This window comes from Gambusia affinis, linkage group LG24, assembly GCF_019740435.1.
Source record: "Gambusia affinis linkage group LG24, SWU_Gaff_1.0, whole genome shotgun sequence".
NCBI classification, from domain to species: domain Eukaryota; kingdom Metazoa; phylum Chordata; class Actinopteri; order Cyprinodontiformes; family Poeciliidae; genus Gambusia; species Gambusia affinis.
In genome coordinates, this window is record NC_057891.1 from 12,999,298 (window position 1) to 13,017,866 (window position 18,569).

Here is an 18,569-nt window from a genome sequence, read left to right on the forward strand (position 1 = left end):
AATGCATGGCATGTTGTTCAGATTTATATTTATAGAATATGAAACGAACCAGCCTTCTATTTCCCTTGGTCTAAGGATCTATTTTGTATGTTTCCTTCCTGATATACACTAAAATATGCAATATCTCTCTGGTAATCATTAAATTATGCTATGAGTTCTTGAGGTATAGCCAAAGTGAGGCAGCTTGCCCCTGATAAAACAAAGCAAAGGCACTTAGCATGCTTTGTCCTAGTTAAGATTCCCTCTCTCCGGTAATACCATGTTTCCAAGTGTCTGCTGGAAAACAAGTGGAAGGTCAAGATCACGAACAATAGATGTTGATTCCAATTATGTGTAAAGCATTGAACAAGATGCACTAATGATGGCGTTGTCGGGAGAAAAAAGGTGTTTATGTGCTAGTCTTCCAAAGCCTGTGAAACAGTTTATTAAGCAAGGGCTTTATTTCCATAAAGGCTGATAAGACTTCAAATGATTCACTGAAAAACAGTCCTGGCATCGGCACAGCAGAGCAGCGTGTGTATTTATCTCTCTCGACGCTGCGAGACAATCAAGACAAAGATGATAGCACGGTTTGAAATGCAGCACAGCGGCGTAATGAGATTGCAGCTACTTCAGGAACAAAACCAGACAAAATGCTTTTTTCTCCTAAATGGCTCCTTGTTTTATTCACACGCACCAAAAAAAGGCCATCGTTTTCAATTAATGAAGCAGGGAATTGAGTCTGAGGTCCGGCGGGATATGGATTAACCATGATGGCTTGAGGGCCCAATCTCACACCGAGTCTCTGCTGCAGTCTGCATGGAGGAATTTCTCATTCAAGGCCTTGGCTGCCTTCAACAACCCCCCCCCCTCCTTCCCGCTGCCTCCTACCTCCAGCTCATCCACCCATTCCTCATGCTAAGGTGAGTTGCTTCAGTGCAGACTGCTATTAGTGGCGGGGGGAGATAAAACTGTAAGTGTTGCTCCCAATTAGTGCATCAGTGACCGCTCCGTGCCTCCTCCACGGCGAGGCCTGCGAGGTATGGGAAAAGGATGGGAAATGAGGGGAGGATGGGCAGCGGAGAGATGTGAGGGAAGTGGCGGCGGGAAGAAGAGTGAACGGCGCGAAGATGGTGGCATGAAAGACGGGAGTGGGTGAGAAAGGCAGGGAGATAAAGAGGGGGCAGGAGATGAAGCAGAAACAGGGGGTGGGGGGTGAGGTGAATGGTGTACAGGCGGTGGGAGGGGTGAGGGGAGCAGAAGAGTGACTAAAAAATGGCTTAAGCATTCGTTTTGAGTGGCGAGACAGGTCCTATTAACATTTAACAGCATTTGCGCAACTTGGTGTGGAGGTTAGGATGCAAATGAGGAGGAATTAAAACTGGCCAGGGGTTTGTCATTGATGGATTGCAGTCTGGTGCTTCTCGCCACTTCCTAGTGTCCATCACGGACGATTACTGTATAATTAAACCTTATTTCTGGACTCTCCGTCCGCATAATTACTTGTGTGGGAATGTAACCATCATCTAAAAGCTCCGGCAAAATGCTTTAGCATTTAGTCTGGCGGGCTGCAGTCATTTCACCGAGCCGCTAGACAGATAGAGCCGTCTGATGGTTGGGAAAAGAACAGTCACTTTTAATAAGAGGTAGGGGAAAAAATATTAGGCGACAGTCTGCTGATTATAGGAAAATTAGGCTTTCAAGTGGTAAAGCCCTTTGTGTTATTTGCATAATTTATTCCAGCTTTACCCCCTGTTTTACCACCTCTGTATTTTTTTTTCTTCTTCTCGAGCTGTGGGCAATTTCCTCTCATATTTGAATGGATTGCACATTTAAGACTACTTAAGGAAAACGATCACTTAGCATATTTTAATTGTTGTGCAAAAGAGCAGAGGGTGTGAGGCAAAGCTTTCGGCGTGTGGACCCTTTAAGACGAAGAGGACGCAACGGTGTCTGGAAGATAACCTGACAACTGAGGGGGAAAAAAGTGAAAGATTTAAGATGAAAGTGGGACTGTTGCATGACACTTTGGGGGTAAACTTCTAGGGATTGTTGTATGATGATGTCATTTCCCCTGCTGGGGTAAGCCGAGTCTTCCATCCACCTATTATCTTCAGCTTATTCGAATTTGTTCTACAGAGATAACAGGTTCAGGCAAAGAAGCCTAGCATCTGTCTCATCAGAGACACTCTCCAGTTCAGTCTGGTGAATAGCCCAGAAGGAACACATAGCCCGTCCAATGGGTTGGTACTCTTGAACATGTTGGTGCGCTGTTACTCAACACCCAATTTACTGGCATTCGCAAGGAGCAACATTAATTTTCCTTCGTATGATTGGCTGTACCCCAAGACCCAAGATAAGGAAGATCATGGATGTTAACTTCTGTGGTAGTGTTAGAAATACTGCATGACTTAAAAGCACATATAATGTATATTATGTGTTAGCAACCTTAGGGGAAGTCTTGAATATTTGCGGATTTTAGCTATTCATGGACGGCCGCAGTTCCTAACCCCTACTAATTAATAGGAATCTACTGTGCAAGGCAAGTTTGTTTCAGCAGCTTGAATTTGGGGTCTTGTATTTTGAGCCAAAATATCGGTCACTTCTCATGACCAACGTTTGGATGCTGATGTAAATCAAGAAGTAACCCTTACTCAATTGTCTCCTTTTGGAGCAGCAGCTCTAGTCTGAGTCCCCTTGAAGGAATACACTGCTTCTTAACTCTTCCTAACTCTTCCCTGGAACTCTACGGAGGAAGATCAGTTCAGAGGTCTGTATTTTTCATCTTGCAGTTTTGGTCATGAGCGAGGAGGATCAGAAGATAGATGGGCATATCAAGAACTTTGTATTTTTCTTCACTACAACAAACCTTAGCAACAACCTTAAGTCTTTTCTTTCAATACGTAGGAGCAACAACCCAAGTCCAAGCTCCCACTCAATAACAGAACCTATTGCCTCATCTTCAAGCCAAGATCAGTCACCCAATGATGAAGACTCATTTCAGTCAGTTGTGTTCAGGATATCCAACTCCCTGTCATAATTCGTAATACCAAGGTGAGGGTTTGATGGAGAATATAGATAGACCTTTAATTTAGAAACCTTACTTTCAGGTTGAGTTTCTTCTTTTCTGTGACAGACAAGCTCAACAAACTTAAGTTTAGATGAAACTGCAGATAGTCTATCATTCCGATCAGTCCTTCCATCAATTGTAAAAACGACCCAAAATACTTGAACTCCTTTGTTTGAGAAAGCCGGTAAACCAGTCAATTTGAGAACCTTTCCTCTTGGATGTGAAAACAACATGGGGCAACGCTTTCTTCACTGCAGACAAAGCTCAAATAAGTCCATCTTCTGCTACATCCTGCATTCACTTGTGAACAAGACACCAAGACACAACAGCTCCTTTGCTTGATAATGTAGATAAAGCAGGAAACTGAGATCTTTGCCCTTTGGCTAATCTCCCTTACTATGACAGACTGACACTTCCTCACGTCAGACGAAACCCGAGTTGGCTTCCACGTCATCCTGCCAATGTTTTTTCTACAAATACACCAAGATATAAAGACTCTCTCACAACTTAAAATGATCATTTCTCCTCTTCCCCATTTTAGAACCATTGTCTCTTCAGTTTCAAAAATGCAAGTCCATGTTATTAGCCCCCTTAAGAGTTTTGTGCGATAAATACGCAAATGACCTCTTGGGTGTTCCCAATCTGCCTTATTTTCTTTGTAGAAGATGATCTTTATTTTTGCCATGGATATAGGAAACTAAGAGTTTGATTTCTGATGGCTATAGCATATTTCTAAGTGGGAAACTAAAGAAAACAGCAGCTCTTGGTGAACTTTAACCTCTTGTGAAGCATTTGGAGTTTTCACAGATAATTACAGAGGCTATACAGCAGCTTCCCACACCTCACCGGCAGCTATATAATGATACATTGGAAATGGAGCGGGCAAATGCACATCATTTTCATTAAGAGCGCTTGCATAATCCAAATTCGTCGTGTGCGAGAAATATAATTAATGCTTTAATGTTTTGGTCTTGCCACTCTTAGCACGGCGAGAGAAATGAATTGTTACATTTTAATGAGAGAAGCGACAGCGCCGGCTTCCTGCGCAACACGGATGGGTTTCTAATTGCACACAAGGGTGACTAACTCAAGGCTCATTAAGGCGATTTATCAGCTTGGCTATTTTTTTGGCAGGACAATACATTTATTTATCCACTGTACTGATAAATACATTCTGTTATTAATCTTCCTTACCCCGGTTCATCCCTTAGAGTATCATTGTTACGGAGAAAAAGAAAACAAGATACAATCTCCCAAGAAAACGTCTTTAATGAATCGTTTGTTGCTGTTTGTACCTCAGATTACATGAAAATACATTTAAGTTGACTGCAAGTATGGCAACATATTCACACATATAAACAAGTGGTGCATTTGTATTGTATGTATAGGTATGTACAACAGAAACACGTTACACTCTGTTTTAAAGTTGTGCAAGTGTGTTATATATACTAACGATTTATAAAATTCCACACACTAAATGAAAATAAAAAAAAAAGAGGAGTGTGCCCATATACACATTCACACGCGCACAACCACAGTATTTCACAAAGGATTAAAGCAAATGTATTGGATTATACATTTCCAGGTCACCTTTAAGTTGACCCCCAACTCCTCACAAATTGCTTGCGAGGTTATTTTTTCTATTTTTTTTTTCACGTCCGCATCGTCTTGAGAATGTGTGTGCGTGTGTGTGTGTGTGCTGCAAATAGCTCGGATGGGACAAACGGTGACACACATACGCGCGCGTACAGTCTAGGCTGTGCTGCAGCCTGCGGTTGCACCATCAGCTAAATGTTTTTTTTTTTAAGTACAGTCATCTGAGGTAGACTGCGCAAACTTTACGGTGGTATTCTCTACTGTTTTTTTGTTTTTTCTTAAGTCGTTTTCTCTGAAATGTTGACGTTTGGAAACACGCAGATCAAAAAGCACAAATGTTCTGCAGCTATGAGGTAGAAACGCTTAAAGTAACAATTTAAAAGGGAGGAGGAGAAAAAGGAAAAACACAACAACCTAGGTTTGCACGGTGTGGAGGGAAAATAAGACTAAACGCGAGAAGGATCACAGCGCGTGTTAGAACCGAAGCGTAGCATTGACCGCCGCGTTTCAAGTCGTTTGTTGGTCCGCTGTAGAGAACAAGGGGAGAAAGGGAACGCCTGTGCTGCTGTTGTGCGCTCTGAAGTGCATTAGTGGGATTTTTTTTTTTCTGTCCAAAGAGACTCTTTCTCCAGAGGATTTGCTGACAGAAGGAATTCTCGCACAGATTGTTTTGAGGGTGGTTTTCTGACGGACTACTTTGCTTTCCCCCTTGTGCTGCTGCCACGCCGCCTGCCTATCTCTCTCCTCGCCGTCGGTTTTGCTGACGCTCAGCAGAACTCTCCTACCCTCTACGTCAGGTGCTGCACCGGCGGTGCTCGTGAAAGTGGGGCCGATCGTACACTACAGATAACCGCGATTCAGTAAATGTTTGGTTAAACTTAAAAAAAAAGAAAGGAAAAATGACGTCAGGATAACTGCACACAAAAATACGGTCTCCCAGTAGAGCTGGCAAAGAGAGGACACAACACTCCTAATGGAATACAATGAATAACAGAGGACTCACTGTTGTAAAGGACCTTGAAGATTTGTGCTAGTTTCTCTTTGTTTCCATCTGAAAAATATGAGCAAATCCAACTGACAATGCAGCAAGGCAGAAAGAAAAAAGTGACAGCATCTTGCTTGAACTTCCTCACATTTAGTCAAATATCTGTGTTTTGTTGTTGGGATGGTATGTGATGAACCAACACAAAGTAGTGCAAAGTTGGGAACTGTAAGTCTGGATGCATTTCAATTTTTTTTTGTGTAAATATAAATCTAAAAAGTGTGGCGTACAGTTGAAATCAGCCTCTTGTGAGTCAATGTATGAAAAAGCTTAAAGTCCTTTTATTGTAGCCACAGATTCTCAAACATGAATGGAAAGCATCCCCACAGAATGATGCTGCCACCTCCATGTTTCACTGTTTGTATAGCGGGTTTATTTTCGGATCCCATTTAATGTTTTGCATGCAACCCAAACAATTTCCATCTAATATAACAAGACGACCAATTAACCTGTGCGAATTGTCTACCAAATAACTTCGCAAGAATATCATAAAGAGCCAAACTGACTCACTTCACAAGTACTAGTTGCAGTACCTTTGTGTTGTTCCATCACAGGAAATCACAGTGCATTAACGTGACAAAATGCGCAAAAGCTCAAAAGGCGTAAACATTTTTTGCAAGACAGTAACGTAAAAGCCGGGGTACTTTATTTGTGGTGGTCAAACATTTGTGGGTATAAGATTGTTTATTATAAATGCAACCTAAATAATCTTCCATAAGACTTGGTCAAAATGGATCTAATGGCATATTGGAACTTCAAACCAATAACAACAGACCCACATTTATGTTTTTCTTACAGTCCTACATCAAAATAATTCTGTTTTAGTTTAAGAAAATAAAGCCAAAACTTACAGACAACCTTTGCTTCCTCACTGTACTCCTTTTCCTACTGTTGGTATTGCTTAAAATTATTTACCCACAGCAAACCAAGTCAACCTAACCAGCTAACGTAACTTACTCCACCTTCTTATGGGCATAAATGACTGTTTTAAAATTCAGAAACATTTCTAGAGAAAAGATTAGAAACAGTAAATCAGCTGCCAAACATCAACTTCCTGGATGATAACAAATGATGTCAGAAACCGATACAGGGAGTCATTTTTGATATTGTAATGATAGTAACTTTCCACTTTAAGACATGGACAGTGTCTTGTGAAAAAAGAAAAAAAAAAAGCTCAATTATAGAACTCATTAAAATTTGTTGTGTAATGTATTTCACTGAAATAAACTGACAAAGAATAGCGCATAAATGGGATATGGGTGAAAAAAATGTTTTCAAATATTTGACGTGTAAAATTCTAAAAGGTTCGGTGTGCATTTATATCTTCCTCCCCCATGCTTTTAATGGTGTCTCTTTGCATGTAAACATGCTACGTCCATTCTCTATCAGATCAGAGTAGTTTCCCTGTCTCTACTGAAGACATGGATCTCTACAGCATGATGCTGCCACCACCGTGTTTCACAGAACAGCTGCACTTACGATGAGATTAAATAGGTTTAAAGACGTATTGGAAAATGATTCTAAATTAAAATCAACCTTCAAAAGTCACCTAAAGAGTTATGAAATACAAATGCACACCATACTTTCAGTGTTTTGGGGGGTTTTTTGGTCAAAGGTATTTATTGTAATGTGACAAATTGTGAAAAAGTTCATATGCTTTAGAAAGATGGTGGAGTTCATTTTAGATTAAAAAAATGGGTGATAAGGTCTCATATATGGCGGTAGCTCACCATTAAGCTAACATGTATATTTTCAAATTGAAATTTTTCGTGATGCTTTTCTACAATCTTACAAGTAGAATGACAAAAACAAAACAAAAATAAATAAATAAATAAATAAATGCCTGATAAACTGATGGAGCTTCCACACAGCCTAGAGTGTGTTATATGAACAACGGTGATCTACAACACCTACCAGCCTCAACACACCTGCCTGCTTTTAAAGTCTCAAACTCAGCTAGGCAGCAGAACAGTGTTTGCAGAACGAAGGAAATACATTTCAGGATTGGTCAAGAAGATGCAGGCAACTAAAGAGACTGCTCTGATGGGAAAATAAAGACGGAATGCTTTACTCTCAATGTAGATCATGTTCCACCAATCAGAACACATCTAATACATTCATTGTCACCTCTTTGTGATTTTTATCCCAGCCCCTTGAGGTCCACCTAAATGTGAAAGATTCTCTTCTCAAATCTTAGTGCTTTTTGTTGAGATTTCCAGAGGTACTGTACAATTTACAAATGCTTTCCTGAGTGTTATTTACTTGTTTGTTACGTTTGTTTGTTTTGCAGACACGCGACGTTGGGCCCAGACTTCCGCCACCGAAATGGATTGCCACAACAAAAGACTATAAAGGATGAATAACCACCCCCCGCCGCTAACTGCCAATCTGTTTTCCAGACTCTCTGCTGAAGGCTTAAAGCTCTAATAATCATCAGCTCATGCCATGAATTTCGATTGTGAGGCAAATTAAGAGAACTCAGAAAGCACCACTTCAGGCACTTGGAAAGCCAACTAAATCTGAAGAAACGACGACATACGATATATGTACACGGACACCAGGGCGTCTCACGCAAAGCTGACTTGTTTGAAATGTGTAAACGGCGCCTGGCTTGTCAAGCATTTGGATTAAAAATTGTCTCATTAACAGCAAAACTGCTTGTTGTTGAATCAAACCAGGTCTCTGTGAGGACACAGCGGGCTCGCGTCGGCCTTCTGTCGGCTTTTCCCTCTAGCAACACGCTTAAGCCCTGAGGGGAGGAATTGTAGAAGCCTCTTTTTCTCAAGGGCAGTGCCTATTTTGCTCACTGGCTGCAGCCGAACATTTTGTTCCACTCGGTGTAAGTGTCAATCTCTTTCTGCGATATACTTGCTTGGAATTTACAACAGACACCTTCAATGTCCTGGTAGGTGAGGGGCCTGATCTGCCCCCGGGGCATCATGCCCGACATGTCCATGCCTTGTGCTGAGACATGTAAGAGACCTACAAGGGCCTCCTGGCAGAGTCTGGCCAAGTCCAGTCCAGAGAAACCCTCGGTGCGCTGCACCAGCAGTGCCAGCTCCTCCTCGCTTAAGCAGAACTTGTGCTGGGATTGAGCCAGAACCTGGTTCATGATCTGGTGTCGGGCTGCGCTGTCCGGTAGGGGCACCAGTACCCTCCGCGTAAAGTACCTCCGGAGGCCTTCATCCATATCTTGAGGTCTGCTTGTGGAGCAAATGACTAGGACTTGGTTGCCTCCGTCTTCACCTGAGCTCATAAGGAGAGAGTCCAGCTGAGTGAGTAGTTCCCCCTTCAGTCGGGTGATTGGACTCTCTTCGCTGACGTGAGCTGACAGGAGCATATCCACCTCGCTAATGAAGAGCACCGATGGCTGTCGGCAACGGGCCACCAGGAATGACGCACGGATAATTTCCTCTCCATCCGCCAGCCACTTGGTGGCCAGAGTAGAGCCGCTGAGCTGGAGAAACGTCGCTCCTAGCTGACTGGCGAGGCAGCGGCCTAGCAACGTCCTGCCGCTGCCCCTCGGGCCAAACAGCAACACGCAGCGAGGTGCCGGCCCTAAACTACTGAACATGTCTGGACGCAGAATGGGCCACAGGACCTCTTCCTTCAATGTAACTTTGGCCAGTTCTAGACCTGCGATGTCACTCCAGTCCACAGGAGGGCCCTGCTGAATAATTTCTGAGGTCACAAGGTCCAGGAGGTGAGGGTCGCAGGTTTTTAACTGCTCCTCGGCAGGGCGGGATGAAGCGGAAGAGGAGGAGGAGGTAGGCCCTGGTGCTGAGTGGGAAAGGTGGAGGCGGTGATCATCAGCACCTTGCTCACTAAGGGAGGGGGAGGTGAAGCTGGCAAGAGAGTCTGCTGACCGTGAGCCCCCCAGCGTTGAGGAGACGTAGGCCGGTGGGGTAAGCGGCCCACCTGTTGACTGGCTGCCGTACTTTCTCTGCTGCTGCTCTGATGGCATTGCAGACTGTTTCTGAGGATTAAATGGTAAGGAGGACTTCTCCGGATTCCTGTCGAATCCACCCCCGCCCCCGCTGCTAGAGCCCCCGTTTGCACTGCTGCTGTCCGCCACTCTGTACATGGGACTCTCTGTTGAGCTCCGTGCCTGGGGATACCCAAAATTCCCGTAAGACGTGTCCATCTCTCCTTGGCCTGTCATATAGAAGGCCTTCCTTTTCAACGTGTTGGACGAACTGCTGTTGAGGGGAGTGGGGGCAATTGGGGTCAGGTTGTGGCTCTGGTATGGGTATCCAGGTAAAGCAGAAGAAGGGGGTAGAGGAGTAGGGGCAGCGATGCCTGAGGGGAGGTACGAGGAAGGAGGGGGTGCCCCTCCAGGGCTGTATCCCGGTCCAACTGGGCTCTGAGCTGGGTAGCCAGCTGGGGGGTAATTATAACTAGACAAGTTGGGGGAGCCTCCATTGTAAGCTGGAACAATGGTGGGGTGGGAAGGAGGTGGAGGGGGCTGTAAGAGCCCAGAGCTGTGCAGTGGGGAGGGAAGGGCAGCGGCGGGGGCGGACTGGGAGCTGTAACTACTGTGCAGGTAGGAGCCGCTGTACGTGGCGCCGTATTCCTGAGACGTCATGGAGGAGGAGTGGAGCGCCGTGGCTGAGTGGCTCCCACAGCTGCTGCTGGAGTAGCTGGGCTCGCTGAGGGTGCTGGAAGCCAGGCCTGGGGAGCTGCAGATCCCAGAGACCACTTCAGACGCGGCTGCAACACCTCCCTTTCTGACAGAAACTCCCTCTGGGATGCAGCTCATGGGGTAGACCCCATCTTGCCAGGGCTCCGACTCGCCTTTCCGGCCATTCATCACCCCAGGGATCCCAGGCACCTCGGAATAAGAGGCGGGCATCTCAAGGATCCCAGAGTACTTTTCAGCATACTTCTTGAGCAGGTTGGAGGCGGTGAGGGCAGATATGTCGTCGTTGGCCCAGGCGTACTGGTAGGTGGCGGACCGCTGCAGGTGGCCTGACACCGCCCTGTAGGCCTCAGCCTTGTGGGCTGGGGAGCGGGTGGTAGAGGAGATGTCGAAATGCTGTTCGGCCCACTGGCTGTGCTCGGGGGTCCACTGCATCTTCAAGCCTGAAAAACGAAACAGAGACATTACCACACAGTCATAACAAGACAATGTGAAGATCAATTAAAAAACATCATCCACTGGTCTGAAACAAAGACTGTACTCTTCACTTCTTTACCTCTTTTCCTTTTTTGCCCCATTACACCCACAATCTAATCTATATTATTTGGATTTTATGTTGTAGGGTATGAATGTGAAGTGAAAGAAAAAAGAATTATTATTTTGTAAATATAAATTTTCTGTCTTTTCGATCATATTTGACTATAACTGCGGCTGCCAGTCTTGGGAGCATGTCTAAACTCCAAAGACTTGTTCCCATTAGCTGATGCTCTCTCCTAGATTTATGTCTGGACTTTGACTGGGCCACTATTAACAAGGCTGGTAACTATGAACATACAAATCCACAGTTAATCAAATCTGCAGTCATAAAAATTTATGATTTGGCTTATTACAAAATAATGCAAAAAATGGTTCCAGCAAAATTAAGTCTACTGCCAGTTGGAGTGCAAAGATTTTTAACTTTATATGAATCTAACTATGATTTGCGGTGTTTGTAGACTTACAAAACAACAAACTAAAGAAAGAGAGAAAAAGGTGTTTTGCTGTTGTTGGAAGTAAATCTCCCAGTGCCTGAAGAAAAGCACGTCCTCAGCATGATGCTGACATCACCAACTTTAAGCTAGATTACTTGTAACTTTCCCACAGTAATGCATTTCCTCGCCACTTCTCCATACATGTCAGATTTGCAGAGTGTGTAACTGCTGTTGTTGCTTATGACAGAATACCTTAAAGTTTGAAGTAGTAGCATGGCAGAATGTGGGAAAATTCATGGGGCGTGAATACTTTTGCAGGGCTCAGTGTTTTGCTGCAGAGAAGGACAGTGGGATGGCTGCTTCTGGCAGCCTAATGCGCCACAGCCAGACCAATAAGACAGAGGCATTGAGGGTCACTCTATAATCCCCAGCTCATCTGAGGTGGCTGGAGATGGGTTTGAAAATGTGCCTCGCACTACAACTACACAACACACACACAGACACACACGTGCACGCACACACACTGATTTGCTCATAGTGCTTTCATTCAACACACACAAACCTGTGCTCATACACACTTAAAAAAAAAAGCCCTGTGCCTTCACTCGAGCGTGCAGCGGTGCACCCCCGCACACGCACCCATGCATCCACTGACCCAGACGGACAAACACAGACACGCACACAGCAGCTGTGGCAAGCTATGAATTACAACACATTGTGTCTCAAGCTTAGTTCCTGTCTGCACGGCTCCACCTTGACCTCCTCTTCTCCGTCTACCTCTCTTCTTCGTACCTCCCCGTTGCCTCGTCTTCCCTCACTCCTGCTTCCATCTTTGCTTTTTTTTCCTTCTCTCCCCACCCCTCTCTTTATTTCTCTTCACCTTCTTTTATTCTGACTCAATCTATTTCGATATATATCTCCCTGCTTTCATTCCCTTTTCTGTGCATCCACCCCTCCTCTTATTTACTCCGCCTGTGCTCGCGTCGCGTCGCTTCCCTCCCCTCCCCTCCTGTCCTCTCTGTCTCCCCTCCTTCCTTGCTCCATCTCATCTCAGACACGCTCACCTGGCTCTCCCCTTTATTGCCTCGGGAGGCTGGAGAGCCACTGTTTCCTTTAATCCTAGCCAATGCCATCTGCAAACACTGACGGTCACACAGCGACTCCATCGTTGTCTCGCTATCAAAGCCTTGATGCTATCAAAGGCTGGACGGGGCGTAATCACAGCAGCCGCGCGGCAGATTGAACCCTGTTTGATTTGACTTAGTGCACACAAATAAAGGATAATATCGGTGTCATTTAGGCTGCTTCCTGCGACTTATTGACTGCCGGCAGTTGCATGCGGAGAAACCCACAGCTGGGGGTCCGCTGAGCAATCCCCGGCTCCAGAATTGGTTTGCCATGCGTCTATTTGCGAGAGTAAATCAGGCACGCCAAATAAAATCCATCCCCTTCCTGCCATCCGTTTATGCTTCTGCAGACACAGACACATGGGAGGAAAAAAGCCGACACATTAACACTCTTTTGCTGCTCTGTGTTTGTTTGGTAACAATGCAGGCAGGGAGTGAATAAGGGGGGATCCCGTCCCCAGACTCTTATTTCCTCTCTCATTCTCCTCTCTTAACCGTCCCTCTGCAGACGCCAGTGGCTAATTAGCAGAATGGCGATCTGCTAATTGTGTTAATTTACAACATTTTAGCCTAGGGGAGTTTTACGGGGGGGCTGGCGAGCCCATCACCCTCCCAGAGTAGCAAGGAAGCAAGAGCAGATCTGAAGTTTTCTATTAACTGCTGAGATTTCTTTATTACTTTATTAAGGGGCAGCATTTTGGAGGTGTATACGTTCAATAACAGGAACAAAAAAAAAGGATACTTCAATCTTAATAGAATTAAAATTTCACCATCAGGATTTGATTTTAAGCTAAACTAGGCATCAGTTATATTTTTGCTAACTGCAGACTTGAAATAAATTAGCTTAGCTCCGGCATATTCTTTTAATAGCAGGTATGTTGCCATGGTGAACTTATGTAAAACAGCAACAAAAAAAAAGTCTTCCAAGGGGTTAATAGGTGTGGAATGCTTTGAAGCATATATCCAACATGCTTAATTTAAAAAGGAGGTATTATGTAAAATTAATGTTTTTGAGCTTTGAATGATATTATAATGTTATTCCCTCATCAGAAACATACCTGGAGTGTTGCCTTGATTCGTTCATAAATGTTGGAGAAATCCATTACGCTCTTGTAAAACATTTAGCCATTGGTGTGCCTAAATGTTTGGAGTTGCACTCTCCAGACGAGATTGTGCCTCACAAGGTGCCCCTCGCCCGCACAGTCCCTACAGACTAGCAGCAGCAGCAATTAGCAACTATGAGTCTGCTGGGCATATCATAGAAAATATTTCTCAGTCTGATGCTACGAAGGACATTTGTAAACGGCTTAACTGAAAAACGACACGACATGCTGAAGTGTCAGAGAGAGTAGGAACTTCTTAAAGAGACAGAGGTGAATTTCATGCCGTCAAACTGTGAAGTCAATTTTCTTCTATGTTTGATATACACAGCAATTTAAGGTAATGTAGTTACTGGATTGCACTATAAAATGGTACTATGTGACCCAGTAAAGGGGTCTGAACACAAATGTATGCTACACTTCTCAAAGGTATATTTGCAAGAGCATTTGAGAAACCGTTCCACTTCATAACTTAGGTTTGTGTCACATTTTTCATCACAGTCTTGCTATTTTAAAAAAAGTATTTACATGAAATAGCTGATATTAAAGTCTACTGAGCTGTTTCTAAATTAATACTTTCACATTAAGTTAGAAAAAAAAAACATTTGTGGTCAAACAATAAGCTATTTTTCTGAGAATTAGATGAAAACTCCTAAAAGTATATTATTTCAATGGGGTTTTCATTTAGGCAGATTTAAGTTTTAAACTTACTTTCACATATGAAAAGTATACGCTGGCATTTCTCATAGGGTGGTTGTTTTTTTTAGAGTAGCCTTGTATGTTTTAAAGGCCAGTAATTTATTCACACAGAGAATGAGCAGCATAGTTTTATTAAACCACACTGAGTGGTTTAATAAAAAATAAAAAACACACACACAAAAGTAGACTTAATTTTCCAATGAGACAATAATTTCAGCCAAATGACACAACTCCTTTGTGAGCAAGTGATTTAAAGTCGTTTTCTGTGTTCTCGTACCGTCTGATCTGTAGCCAAAAGCTACACGTCGGTTTGGCTGCAACTCTCTATAGCTTTCACATTACCTTTTCAGCACCACTAAATAATATATAGCTGTAGATAGCAAGGATAACATTCATGAGGTAATGCTCTCGGCAAGTTTCAGCCTCGTCCTCTGCATCAGTAAACACACACGCTCTCTTACAAACTAAGTGTGTATTCCCCGTCTGGCTCAGGAGCTTTAATAACTGCATGTGTTCTCACAGCAGCTCTCCTCTCTGCAGATAAACAGGCCGGCTATGAAGCGCCTTCCCTTGATTCCGTGTCAATCTGCAGCGATGCGTCTGCAGAAACATCCATCTTTATGTCATTTTACGCTTGCAGAATTCTGGATATTGACCGAGATTGATCAGGGAATCGTGCACTTTACCTCTGCCTGTAAAATACTTCAGCTAGTTTTTATGGAGCAGATTCAACATAAATGTGTATTCCACGTTTTAAGATGTTACATTTTTCTAATTTTTCCTAAAATGTACAGGTCAAAGAGTGAATTATAGCTATATCTATATTCAAATATCTACTTTTAAGTACATCTTAAGCAACAGACCATAAAACAAACAGAAAACATAATGATAGAAGCTCAAATTATTTTGTTTTTTCTCAATTTAGTTTTCTCAGTGTCCAACATTACACACAATAGAGTGACGATAAGATCTGATTGCACAACAGGAAGTTACAGCATCTGGAAACAGTTTATCGTATGCAGAACCCGAAACAGAATAATCAGAAAACGTCAACAGCGGATCCAAATTACAATCCAATAATTATGAATCAGAAAGAGATTATCTGAGGTAAAATCTTCTTTTAGCTATTAAACATTGAGTCAATGGATCTCTCCCATCGCTTTGAAGGAGTTTTGACTCACTCTTATTTCCAGGATTGTTTAATTCAGCCATATTGAAGAGTTTCCACATCAACACATCTGCTACTAAATTTCTTTAGATTGGTGGAATTGTGTGCTGCTTTTTGAGATCTTTTAGCCTACTTTCATGTTGTTAGTCAGTTCCTATTGAAAAATGTCTTGATATTACAGGTTTGGCAGTTACCTTATGGAACTTGTTGCTGAGGAAAAAACACAGGATTTCCAGATTATTTGTGATGAAGCTATTAAAAAAGGAAACTATTTCCTCCAGATTAAGGTCAGCTGTACATTAACGTTGCTGCTAGAATATAGGCTGCTAAGAATTATGCTACTTCATCATGTTACCCCTTTGGTAGTTTGTTTTCAATTGTGATGGAGTCATCTAACACAGGACATCAGTCTGTAGCCACCAAAGGGGAATTTTGTGGAATTGCAGAAAACTTGAATCAACCAGAAACTGACTTCAAGGAAGGCAAAATAAAGTACAGCACAGCATGCAGTCAGCAATGCTACTGTATTGTCAAAACTAATATAAGATGCCTGAAGACCGTTTCAACTCTATTTCATTATGAATTTGCTTTTATATTAGTAAACTCTGTAATTTAGAGTTGTAAAAGTGCTAACCTTCCATTAGCTAGCTAGGTAGCAAAAATGACCAGGACACTTGTGGAGACAAATTTCTACCACTTTTCAAGAACTACCGTACAAAATATTAACTAGCCTTCTAGCAAATTGTGGCTTTAATAATATTCTGAAATGAGGCGTTTACACTCTAAGCTGTGTGTAGCATCTTACGTATTTAATTAGCACCGTTAGCATTAGTGAAACAAAACTTTGTGTTTTACTTGGTGAATAAAGATTCTTACGTTAGAATCTGCCAACATTCCCAAATCCAGCCTGTTCTACAACAAAGGCTGAAAATAACACAAATAACTTTGCAGTACTCCATTCAGCCTTCCTGTTATCTCCTTTACATTTCCCTTACTGTCTTGCAGCCTCAGTAAATTGCTGTCGTCCTAACACTTTGTGAGAAATAGTTTCACAGCTTTTACAATCTGCGTACTTCCTTTGAATTCTGTTTAATTAGCTAATTGATACTGAAAAAAAGAAACTGAGTTATCTTTTCTCAGTAACAACTTCCACAATGAAGAGTGTGGTTTCCAGAATGATCGGGTAGCCCAGTCTGCCACGTTGACTGATTAAAAGCAGATCTTTTTATTTCAGTCCAGGCACCAGTACGACATAATCAAGCTGAAAACTGTTCAGTTTAAGTCACTAGATCATTTCTCAGAGCATCTATATTCAGACAAGAATGAAATAAGAGAAGAAAAGTCTAAAGAAGATGAAGAAAGTGTCACAATCACAAGGAAGAACCAGAAACACAAGCTGTCCAAGTCTTTTGTCTGCTCAGTTCGACAAGAAAAACTCAATTTCCAGCATATTTCAAGAAACACGGATGTTTCTAATACTGTCATTAATAAAGATAATGTATATAAAAGAGTGTCAGGCTCCATCAAGGCTTTCATCGCGTATTTAATGAGGTTAATGCAGAGACGCTGTGATTACCCCAGCAATGCAAATGAAGGCCAAATGATAACTTGCACTATTTAAATAAGGTAATAGCGATTACTCTACGTTATTCAAATGAGGACAGGCGCTTTGAACGGAGCCGCTTTGAACTCGCTGCTCCTTCTCCAAAACATATGGCAGAGAGGATTGACTTAGGGATCGCTCAGGGGTTCAGCCTCTAATTCAATGTGATGTAAACCAGGGGCAACGAGCGAGCAATGTCACTTATTGTGACCGTGAAGGCTTGGGTGTGGGGACTTACTGCACCCTTTTACTTTCCTTCTGCATCCTTGAAAGTCGCTGTAAAAGAAAAAAAAAGGGCTTGAATTCAATGTCAAAAGATTCAAAGACACGGATCAAAAATCAGCCTCTAGGAAGGAATGTTTTTTCTAAATTATTTCTGAAACTATAAAGGTCCTGGGCTTATTTAAAAAAGGAAAAAACACTAAGAAATTTGTTACTTTTGGAGCAAATCTGGGTTTGATTAACAATTGGTGGCCTTCCATGCAGATAAGAATTTAGAGGTGTCATTCCAGTCGTCGTATTTATTTTCTGATTACTCCTTGAAAAGTAAGAGGTCCCGGTGGGTAATTTCAATGCGTTTACATTTAATAATTTCCCTTTTCTTCAAAGCGACCATACAAGTGGACACATGCAGAAACGTGTGTGTGTGCCTCCGGAAAAAAAAAAAAAAAAGGCACGGCATCAGTGTGCTGCAGAGAAAAAGGGTGAGGGAGTGAGATGGTGCACTCAGCTGAAACAACATCCAACAGAAAAATCTTTTCCACCTTCTGAAGCCTGCCAGCGTTTTTCTCATCCTCCTCCAGGCCTCCGCATAGAGAAGCCTAATCATTCTCATTATGCTCGGCGTCCATCTGCATCAACAGAGCTGCCCATTACTGTGCGTGTGTGTATATGCAGTAAACAGCTCTTTAGAGAGAGCTAATGAGCTCTTTTAAGTCTGTCTGCTGTGTGATTCTGCAAGCGGGGTGTCGGAGCAAACTGCCCATTTTGGTAACGTCATAATTAAGCCGTATGTGTTAGGAGGAAGAAGCGCACGCACACACACGCATACATGGAGAGATAAATGTGAGCCCTTCTTTGTCTTTTTAACATAAACACACACAGGAGACCTTCAAAAACAAATTATCATGTAGGACTTTTTATTTATTTATTTGCACGTCGGGCCGTTGGAGGAGGAGGAGCTGTGTGACAAGCGATAACTTCATCAAGAGAGACCCGCTTCCACACACCACCTGGGAAATCTAAGCAGCCAGTTATTCAAATCCTTATCAAAAACACCAGAGGGCATCTTTTAACCTCTCAATCACTACACCTCAACACGCGCCATACAGTACGCGGCTTTTGTTTAATGACTTGTTCGTACGTATGTGTGTTCAACAACCTTGTTAATGAGTCCGGTACACTGTGACTAAGCTACAGGCAACACGGTGCTGGAACACAACCTGCCGTAGTGAGTCAAATAATGTGATTAGGTCCTCCAAAAGGCAATTAATTATCAAATTAGTCATGAGCTTATGTGACTCGCTTGACACACACAAGAATCCGAACTGGGTTCATCCGTCCCCTCAGAATCAC

The 18,569-nt window shown here is 42.9% G+C and overlaps 1 protein-coding gene across 4 annotated transcripts in view; it reads right to left on the reverse strand.

The window, feature by feature from the left end:
* Positions 1–4,307: 4,307 nt before the first annotated feature.
* LOC122827410 (fidgetin-like) overlaps positions 4,308–18,569 on the reverse strand; it is an 89,182-nt gene continuing 74,920 nt past the window's right edge. For 3 of the 4 annotated variants that reach the window (XM_044110321.1, XM_044110319.1, XM_044110322.1), the window contains exon 3: positions 4,308–10,769. In XM_044110321.1, coding sequence (XP_043966256.1) covers positions 8,491–10,769 — 2,279 coding nt within the window. In that variant the 3' untranslated portion in view covers positions 4,308–8,490. Of the gene's footprint in view, positions 10,770–13,482; positions 13,518–18,569 lie in introns of those variants that run through there. The other variant, XM_044110323.1, reaches the window with a different exon arrangement.